This window comes from Crassostrea angulata, chromosome 10 (assembly GCF_025612915.1).
Source record: "Crassostrea angulata isolate pt1a10 chromosome 10, ASM2561291v2, whole genome shotgun sequence".
NCBI classification, from domain to species: domain Eukaryota; kingdom Metazoa; phylum Mollusca; class Bivalvia; order Ostreida; family Ostreidae; genus Magallana; species Magallana angulata.
This window is the reverse complement of record NC_069120.1, coordinates 1171443-1182119: the sequence shown is the minus strand read 5'-3', so window position 1 is coordinate 1182119 and position 10677 is coordinate 1171443. Positions and strand designations below refer to the sequence as shown.

At 35.7% G+C, this 10677-nt stretch overlaps 1 protein-coding gene across 1 annotated transcript; it reads right to left on the bottom strand.

The window, feature by feature from the left end:
• Positions 1 to 657: 657 nt before the first annotated feature.
• On the bottom strand, positions 658 to 7868 carry LOC128164556 (homeobox protein unc-4 homolog). The gene is made up of 3 exons (XM_052828473.1): positions 7488 to 7868; positions 6894 to 7069; positions 658 to 1717 (listed from the first exon to the last, which is right to left on the bottom strand). The coding sequence occupies exons 1-3, from the start codon at positions 7795 to 7797 to the stop codon at positions 983 to 985; spliced, it is 1221 nt and encodes a 406-aa protein (XP_052684433.1). The 5' UTR covers positions 7798 to 7868; the 3' UTR covers positions 658 to 982.
• Between the last annotated feature and the right edge of the window lie 2809 nt (positions 7869 to 10677).

Below are 10677 nucleotides of genomic sequence, written 5' to 3'. Positions count from 1 at the left end.
TATAGGAAAATGACGAATATCTTAATGATATTTTTTTGTTTTATCACTTCATAAAAAAACACCTTGAAGATGCATCCATTAGGTCTACAAATATCCTTTATTCTTTATCAAATGTTCTTAATCCATCAAAAATTTTATGCAATGTGAAGAATTCGAATTTATGATAACTTTTCCTTTGATTTCAATTTTGTAATCCATCAAATGATACAACATGAGCAATTGTGTTTTATCCCTGTGAACCGGTCGGCTGATTAACACTAAGTTAAAGGCCATGATCAGTTAGCAGGACCAACCAATTATCAAATGTCATCATTGTAGACTCAGACAGAGGTTTTTGCCACCTTACTAAGCAGACACTGGGATGGTTTTCACCAGGTCTGACCTTGCAATACCTTTATGTAACTCCCCAACACCACTCAACATTCTACCAACTTTGATTGAAAGCCACTAGACTTTGTTCTGATTAATTTTTGTCTCCCTTTATCTGTCTTGTAGCTTCATATAATAATCTGTCGCCTGTGATCGATCTTGTACATATTATGTTGCAGTTTTATCTCATTATGCATGTATTTCCTGAATTTCAAAGGAAATTGCACCAGGATATGAAGTGGAAAAATATGCAAATTAGCAACAAATAAATTGATAAAAAAAAAAGGGTTTTTTTTAATCTGTGTTTTAATTTTAACATAAAACCATATAAACATAAATTATGTTCCTCAGCTATTTCACAAAAAATAATAGAGAACTGAGTATATATATTAATTCTAGTACAGCAACGCATTGTTTCTATACGAAAAGCCACTGTTTAAAGCATTGCACTAGCCCTTCGGAAGCAAGAGGCTGGAGATGTAGTCAAATGGTATGATAATGGATACAATTGATATTTTATCAATGGAATGAATCAGAAGATTGCTCTCTGTATTGTAGTCTGATAAATGGACAGAAATTACAAGTTAATACACTTTGTCTGTGGGGGTCGGTGCTATGAGCAGGGGTCGGGGGATTTCGGACAGGGAGCCGGCGATTTCTGAGCCTCGTCCTCGACGTCACTGAACTGTTCCACGTTAATGTGACTGTCCTCGTTTGACGAGTTATTTTCATGTAGCGATTCGTCGTCAGAATTAATCGACATTTCATCATCAGATAAAGAAGCATGAGATCTTTGTTCCACGATAAATCCAACGGGCTGTGTAATTGGGAACAAAGGCATCATGCCCAGACCCAGGGCATTAACGGACTTGCTTGCCTGCACGCGGGGGTACTTGGAGTTGGGTCTCCTGCCACGAGGAACTTTGGATGCTTCTAAAAGACTGTCTATGCTAAACGAACACTTCCTGTTTTCCTGGTCAGACACGGCGTCCTCCTCATCCTCTGGTTGGTCCGGTAGGTCACCATGGTTAGAATTGTCATTACAACTAGATACCGACATGTTACAGCTGTCGGCCTTGGAGGGGCTCGTGTCGGAGTCCGACAGTCGGCTGTACGGGCCTTGCTTCTGGTCTTGCATTTGTTTCCTTCTCTCTTCAAGCTTTCGGAGTCTCTCTTCTTGTTTCCTTTTCTTCTTTTCCATTTTCTCTTGCTCTCTACGTTTGATTTCCTCCGGGTCCATAGGTTCCCCGCTACACGTCTGTGGGTGCGCGTTGTGGGCGGGGCGCCCCGGTCCTTTCTTTGTGTTTTCCTTCTTTCGCCATTTGGCTCTTCTGTTTTGAAACCAGACCTGAAGAGATAAAAGCGAGTTTTCGTTAAAATCAAATTTCATTGGTCAATTTCACAGAATCATACTCATATCTTCGGTACATATCATAAAAATATTCTTTTTATTAAATTCTTAAGAGGCCCAGAATTCCATTGGAATATTTCACAAAATTTTCAATATAATCGTCGGGTAAGTATTTTGTCAAAATTTATGGTTGACAGACGTTAATTTCAAGTAGATCATATCTTTACAGCTAAATATGAATTGGTGGTGGTTAAGATATTTTATCAGTGCAAGAAAAATTCTTTCGCTCGCAAACGAACCACAGAGAACGCGCTGTAACACTTAATTCCCCTAACTGCATTAGGACGGCACTTTGTGTACAAAGTAATTAGCTGTAATTTCAGTTGAATATTCTTTCAATTTGCCTCAATTTTTTTCAGTGTAAATGTCCCTCGGAGGAAATAAAATTTAAATGAGGCATAATGATAGGGGGAATGATATTGTAGATCAGATATTGATAGACGGTTGGTTGCCAACACTTACTGAGTGGGGATATCCCACCTCCGCCGACACCGAGGCAGTTCGTGTTAGCGGGAGTGAGAGAATCCTGACAAATCGACAGGGCTCTATTGTAACCGGTTCTCGCTTTATTGTCGGTTAGAATATTCTCATCTATTAACCTGTGCCATGATACAGTTTTAATTTTCATGATTTTTTAAAGAGTTTTGAACGAAATTATTTATTAAAAATGATGAAACTTTGATAAGAATATATCCCTCCAAATAGAAATAAACTCATTACGTTTGGGTTTTTGTTTAGTTTTTGGGACCATTTTAGAATTGGTATATCCATGGATAAATGTAACATGTAACCTGCTATCAGGACTTTTGTTAAAATATGGGATGTTTTAGGGAGGAACTTTGAATTAATTTTCTATTTTTGTTTGGAAAATTGGTTGAGTGTTTTTGGTTTAGACAGTGCACCCATGTATCACCCGATGGTTTGAGTGAAATTTGAGACGAAGTCATTTGATGTGTAACGTGAAATCGTTTAAAGGTATATTCATTTCCTCCATGCTGAAATAAGTACACTACATTTTAATTGAATTAAGGCCGCATCTTGGCAGATGGTGCGCCATGAAATTATAGGTTTAAACTGAAAACTAAAACAGCGTGTATTCTCCGCGCTGTCAGGTCTATCCGGGAAACTAGAGGCTATGCTGTCCGACACCACATGGTCCGCGGAGATGGGCAATTACCCGGTGATTTATGGGACGGTCTAGGTGTATTATTTACTTTATCAAGTAATTTGTATGTTGTTAACGAGGCAGAGGCATTTATTTGTCAGATTATATGGTAATTCACAAAGTTTAAGACCCTTTTTATTACATATTTTGTTATCTTATTAAGACGTTGAGAATATTTTCGGGTTGAAATTCAAGCATACAAGATTTCACAATTATTCGCCATGCGATGTAGGCGGAGCTGTCAGTGTGTTTTTTCTTTATTTTGATTTAGTCATCAAGTTACTACAATAACGTGAATTTTAAAGTTTTGACATGTCACACAGTCTATTCTTTCATTAAGAAGAGACGTTTTGCATATCAATAGACGAAAAGGCCTTCACTCGGGGGAAAAATGTCGGAAGTTTCAAATCTAGCTATTTATTAACATATGACCTGTCACCTACTTGCTGTTGCATTTCAATTAACGATTGCTGGTAATTAATACTCTACAAAAAAATCTTCTCGTTCGTTCATTGTCACTAATTTTTATTAAGGTGATTCAGTGACATTTGAAATAAAAACCGGATACACAAGTTTTTGTTAGATATTCCCTTAAATAGTTCAATGTAAAAATGTTGGATAATTTTAACGAAAGAAGCGTCCAGGGAATGCACGTTTTTGGGTTTTTTTTATAAATAAAATGTAGTCGAATGTATCCAATCATATTTTGTCAATTTTTTAAAAAATTTCTTTGCAATATTTTTTTTGGTCCATTGAAAACTTGGATTTATTAGTTTTATTTTTAGGAAAATTAAGAAGAATAAATATCCGCTCAAAAATTTACTTTATTTCTTTTAGATTCAAAATGAATCCAAGCTAAAATAAAATGAACAAAAGTACAAGTATTGATAAAGAGAAACACCCAGTTAGATGTTTAGATTTTTTGTGTAAATATTTAGACATTTTTTCCATTAATTAAAGGATTTTTGTTACATTAATACAGCTTAATTTTAGTCGCGTGTTGTCTAATTGTTCGGAAAGAGAAAAACCAACATCGGCAGACGGCCGACGGAGGGACATAAGAATAAATTCAAACATAATTTACCATCCTTCATTATTACACGGGGCCGTTTAACGCTTTGACCATTTTTGAAACGCAGAACAAATAGGGGGTGAGGCGACAAACCTTTACCGGTACACGCTCTGTTCAAAGACCGGCCGCGACTTGTGGCGTGAAGGCGAACAAACAGATTGACTCTTGCATTGCTCCTTAAAATCAGATGTGTAAACACTATACAGAGGCATTGGAAATAATAAGTGTTTATTTGATAGGAGATTTGTCCACTAGAGTGCACTTCGCGTCGTGGAAAAGGGCGCTAAAATTTACTAGTCCGATTGCATCGCAAAATGGACATGACAATTTTAAAATTAAGGAGACATAACAATTTAAGGTCTAAATGTTTTGGTGTAATATTAGATATACAAATAAATCAAATTAAAGATATCATAATAAATGAATATTAATTCAAATAAATAATTCCTATTTAATTTTTGAACTTTTGGGGCGATGACCGAATCTAACTGGTAAAGCCGAAACAAAGAAAAACTGAATGACAGAAGAAATCTAGATGATCAACCATAACGAACCCTAATTATCTGACTCCTTTCACACTTCTATTTTAGCGCGGCGATTAGTCACCCATATCACTTTGCAGAGCTCCGGGACAAAAAAGGAGGACCAGTAAAGGCGACCCGAGGATAGTCACATCTCGCTACCGTCCCGACAGACTCTTCTGGGGTTCCATTGTGTTACAAAAATTTGATTCCGATCCCTGACAAAGATTTGTTTTGAACTCTTTTCCTGAGGAGAATTGTTTCAATCAACCTCCCAAAAATTGTTTCCGGAGCGGAGAAAGAAGCGGAGAAATTCGAGGGGGATTTTTTCGGAATATTGCATTTCTACAGACGTAACAATTTCCTTTTCCACAAAAAGACGATAAAATAAAGGAAACGATACTAAAACAAATAGATTGTTATCGTAAGAATAAGACACATCGAGAGAAATCGGAAGGGGCGACATTAGATAAATGATTGTTTGTAGCATTCCCAAAAATAAAAAGAAAACTCGACTGATCTTGATATGTGTCCTTTATTGTGGTTTTTATCCTGTCTTATCTTGTCAATAAGGCTTAATTAAGCGTATCAATTAAATAATTTGCATAAATTTGAATAAATTTATTCACTACAAAGCATGTTCATAGTAAAAAAAAACTGTGTACGCTATTTATGAAAGGGAGGAGAGTTAATCATTTCCTATATATACTTCCTAGTTAGACACTGTTGTTGGGTTTTTTTTCCTTGTTTTTTCTGTTGTCATAAAATCGATCGTAAAGAGAGATAGAATTAAAATTAATCATTACCGAAATGTCTTAATCTCCCCATCTCTCAATCATAATATATTGTATCAATTAATTCACTTTGTACAATACTTTCTAAGATGTGCATATTACATAACGTTATTAGAAATATTTATCATCGATGACTGGGGGTGCTTGTTTTTTGGGACTCGTATCGATATCGTCTGATTTTCACACCGCCCGCCGCCCATAAATCGCGTTCAGTGTGAATTTTTACATGTATTGTGTCGCGATCGCCGCGCACCGAACACTACTTCAATTAGAACCGCTAACATGGACACGAGTTCTGATCATTGGGCCCATTATCTATGAGTGTCCCCTGGTCACAATATGATCAATAAAAAATATGTATCAATTATTGCCCCGGACATTGATGAAATGGATAGATCAATTGAAATCCGTGCTTTATTGCTGCAATATGTCATCGGGGCGATAAAAGAGGTATATTTTTGCATTCCTCGCGCACTTCGTCTACAAGGCCCATGCATTGGATATTGTTCCTTGATCGATCCTCAGGTATCCTAATTAATTTTCTTGTGACTGATTAAATACTTTCTACCTTTTATTGACCATTCTTTTACGATTGGAGAAGGTCCCGTGTCAAACGCGAAAAGCACAGGATGACATTCATGTTGAAACGAATTATGGCTTTCTGCGACACTTTGGATAATACATGCTGATTCTATGACTCAGGAACCGAGCTTTATGTAAACCCCATTCACTCTCTCTCTCTCTCTCTCAAGAATCGACTGTCCTTTCTGACATATTTTATTTTATTAATAAAATATCCAATTTGACTACTTGTTCAGCTCTGTTTTCAAAAACTAAATTATTCTTAATAGAAATCAGTATCACATCTTTCCATATTTTACTATCAATTTATTTTTTATTTTCATATAATTGTAATGAAAATCCTAGCTATAATATTTTATTTGATGGAAAAGGTTATTTTCTTATAAATATATTTTTTATATAAAATTCCGTGAAAATCGCGAGTGATGGTATTTTGGCGTGTAAATTTTAAAGATTATTTAAGAGGTTTTTCGAAGCATTTTACGAAGTAAATTTGTTAGAGGAGACTGATCTTTGATCATCGAGGTAGACCTATTATCCGGGGCAACAAACGAGTCTAATGATGTACGGCCATCGGGGTGTAAATATTTAAAACCTCCCCGAAAATCTCAAAAAGCAAATTACTAACATCTGTTGTACACGACTAATTTTCTTAAATAACTTACTAGTATATATCCGAAATAGAAAAGAAAATTATTATTTTAAAAATTTTGTTATAGTGAATTTATCAAAATTTTCCCCTGTTTAAATTTTGAAAATTTATCTACATTTATATATATATTTTAAAATCCACTAAATATTTAAAAATATTGGTATCTTGTCACAAACGTTTGCATATTTTGTAGACATACTCAAGTATTCTGCAGGTTTACGGGTTTGCGATTACAAATTTTATCTAGTACCCGTTTCGAAAAATAAATATATAAATACAGGAATATCTAAACACAGGAATATTTTCCTGTGGGATACGGTCACCCACCTGTACTCTGGACTCCACGAGGTCGAGTCTGAGGGCCAGGGCTTCCCTCATGAACACGTCAGGGTAGTGACTGTCCTGGAAGGCCCGTTCCAGCTCCTCCAGCTGCCACCCCGTGAAATTGGTCCGGGTCCGACGTCTCTTGGCGGCCGCGCTCTCGCGGTCCTCGTCGCTAGAATCTATAAGGAACACAAAATAAATAATAATTTACTTAAACGTTAATCCCCTGCTAATTATTTTACTCATCAGAAATTGTGGGAAATGTTTACGCACTAATTTGCTGAATTTTTATTATGCAACATAATGAATTTTGCATGAAAATTATTTCGTATTATTTGAAAATTATTACAATTTAGAAAAGGTTAGAAATTACTGCTGTGATTTACAACTGACAAGCTTAAGACGAGAAGTTGAGGAACACAAATGTCAGTTGATGATTCTGCAATATCTGATTACAAATTAATTCCAGGGTTTAGGAGGAGCTTCGGAAAATGCCAGGTTTTCCCCTGTTCTGGAACTTACATAATATTGCGGTGACTGACATAACAAAAATTTCCAGAAATATTTCAATAAATTAAATTATTTCAAGGCAGTTACCTGGGGATTTCACGGAACTTTTTGCAGAGGGACTCCCCAGAGGGTGGGTGTTGGAATTTCTGGAGGTGGGGGAGGAGGCAGACATGAGCCCCTCCATGTAGGCTCCATGACCAACTTGATGAGATCCAAAGTCAATTCCGTACGGATTTCCGAATCCAAGGGATGCAAACGGGCCCCCAAAATGTGCGGCGTATCCGGACAATGATGACAAGAGGCCATATCCATGCGCATACCGGGCATCCAACAATCCAAGAGGTCCGGCACTCATTTTGTTTCGTCCTTTTCTCCCTCGATCACAATAATATAACATATCCTAACACCTCACAACTATATTGAGAGTTAGCTGGTGTTCTCGCCATTATACAGTCGACTCGTGATGAATAATGAGATTTGTCAACAGCCAATCAGATCGCGGTTTGTCGATTTCTAAGTGAAGTGGGAGGGAAAGTGGAGCGCTGAATTACATATGCAGGTAGTCTCTGCATGTCCTCCGGCCGCCTTTTGATAGTGTTGTAAAATCGAAGTCAATCGAGGAGATTGATTGATTGACAGCGGGTTAAAGGAACAACTGTGACTACAGACACGCGATATAAATGGTAGAGTAAATGATCTCTAAAAGAATTAGAGGAGATTACGGCCCAAAAACGATCAAACTTATGTTTATGGGAATTGATCAGGCGTAAGACTATGTTCAAATGTGTTCAATGTTTTTTATAAAGTTATCTTAATCGAATAATTTCTTTAGCATGATTTTTTTTTCTATTTTACCCTATGCCCTAATAAAATATTTTATCTCTGAAAAATAATCTACAGGCTTCCAAAATATTTAGTAAATTCGATTAGTGTGTTTGCCAGCTGAAAGCGAAATATGTCTATCTAAATAGAAATCAGTTCTAATATTCTGAAGGCGATATAATTAAATATTTGTGGAAAGCGAGGGAAACATACGTTGGTTTTAAGGGAAATTTTCACAGATAAGGTAAAAAGGCCAACGCTTGTTAAACACGAGGCCAGTCGTTATCCCTTGTAGGCAGAATGTGATAGAAAACACAAATCTAAGATAGGATTAATTCTGTATCAGATAGCGGTTCAGAGGGTCTGGAATTCACTCTCTCATATAACGGGTTATACTAAATACACCGCTGGCAGATAAAACTCTGCGCCCGCGGTTAACATGGTCCACCTTGCAAATTAGACAAAAATTTAGAAACAAGAGAAAGGTTTGTTTTGCAGATAGTCTTCAATGAGGTATTGTCGATGGGGAGGTAGCGGTTCAATAAGAGGGCACTGAAGTAAGGTTATTTAGAAAGCTCTTTTGATCACTCAAAATTAAGCAAACATGGTCACTCGCTGACACGGGCTGTTGGGGGACCGTCTTCCGGTTCAACTGCTGGTTATAAGGAACCACAGCATCGAGTGTACCTCTTCAGAAAGTGTCATCAAATTGTCCAAATTTACCGTGCATTAAGCACTATTTGATAACGGAAGAAAATTGAATGACAAAGTAACATCGAGTTCTGTTCTTGTAAATGAATTGTATTTACTTGGATCAGGCTATTCTTCATGAGGAGGATATATCTAATTGTTGCTTAATGCTTCACGGATTACTAATCAAATAAAAATCCATTACAATTTCATCTTCAGTAGTAATCATTCATTTAAAAATGATTTCATATAGATATCGTTTAAATATTTAATCAAATTACTTTTGTTTTTAAGTGGACCGATTTATATCCGCCTTTCACTAGCATTGAAATCCTTGATAATAAAATTGATCTTGAAAGTCCTTTACAACTAAATTTGATACAAAATGTTGATTGCTAGGAGACTTATTAAAAAAATAAATCTTTATCGTCAGTGTAGAACACCTTTGAAAAATCCAGACCGAAATTTTTAGGCCAATTTGTGTGAAAACACGCATTTTATCGGGTGGTTTGCGTAATATTTCATCGATAATGTAGTTTTTAAGATAAATGAAGAAAATGGACAATCAAATCAAATGATGTGTGAAACAATATGACACTTTAACAGGTCCCTGCTAGCTTAAGGGAACAAGCTGGCTAATCGCAAACAGGGCCGTGAAATTACAAGCTACATTTACCAACTCGACATACACTAATATTCTTTAGCCCCTTTTGATCTGGCACCAAATAAATTAGTAGCGATGTCAGAATGATCCCTGATCAGCCTTTTCTTTTGATATACAATTTACGCTTTCCATTTCACAGCGTATAATATCTGAAATTAATTGCGTTATCAATAATCATATTATCAGGAATCGGACGATAATGTCTCAATCCTACTCGAATTTAAAACAAAATAATTAACTCTTCCAATCAAAGCCAAATTTGTAATCGTCAAAAGAAATATGGATTTGCTGCGTATATTTGGAGACATATCTCTGTGAAATAATGATGATTTGTCGGATATCAAGCTCTATTACACATCAATATACCGGCCATGAATAAAACTCCATTCTAGTCGCACAGCCTCTATTTCCTGTGGAAACCAGACAAAAATTATTGATATCTATTATGAATAAAAAAAATTGTGTATTTTCACAAGTCTCAAAAACAAAGTGATTGTGAACAGAATTGATAGTGTATTGGTGTAAAATGAATTGCCTTCGATGATAAATACAATGACTTAATCGGCGGTTTTAATACTAATTACATTCAACCACAAAAACTGGTTTTGCGAAAATCAACTTTTCAGGCGATGCAATCTCTGAAGATACTTGGAATTCTTGAAAAGCAAATTTTTCTTTTAGTTGAGAGAGAGAGAGAGAGAGAGAGAGAGAGAGAGAGAGAGAGAGTGTGTTGTTACATGATTGTAGGACTTAGGTAGTGTATATATATATATATATATATATATATATATATATATATATATATATATATATATATATATATATATATATAAACCCTCACACAATTTTTTTTAATACAAAGCTAAGTGGTCGCGGTTAAAACAAATTATGACATATCATTTTAGACATGGATAATAACGATGATAAAGCGTTACTTTGTATACGTGTCTATGGAATTCATCCAAAATATCTTTTTATAGAAACTAATTCATTTGCTATATTTAAAACCAATAATTAAATGATTAATTTAGAAATTAACATAAGTAGATCTTGGCGTCATTTATTATTGATCACGTGGTCAGGACACCGTCGTTAGCTAAA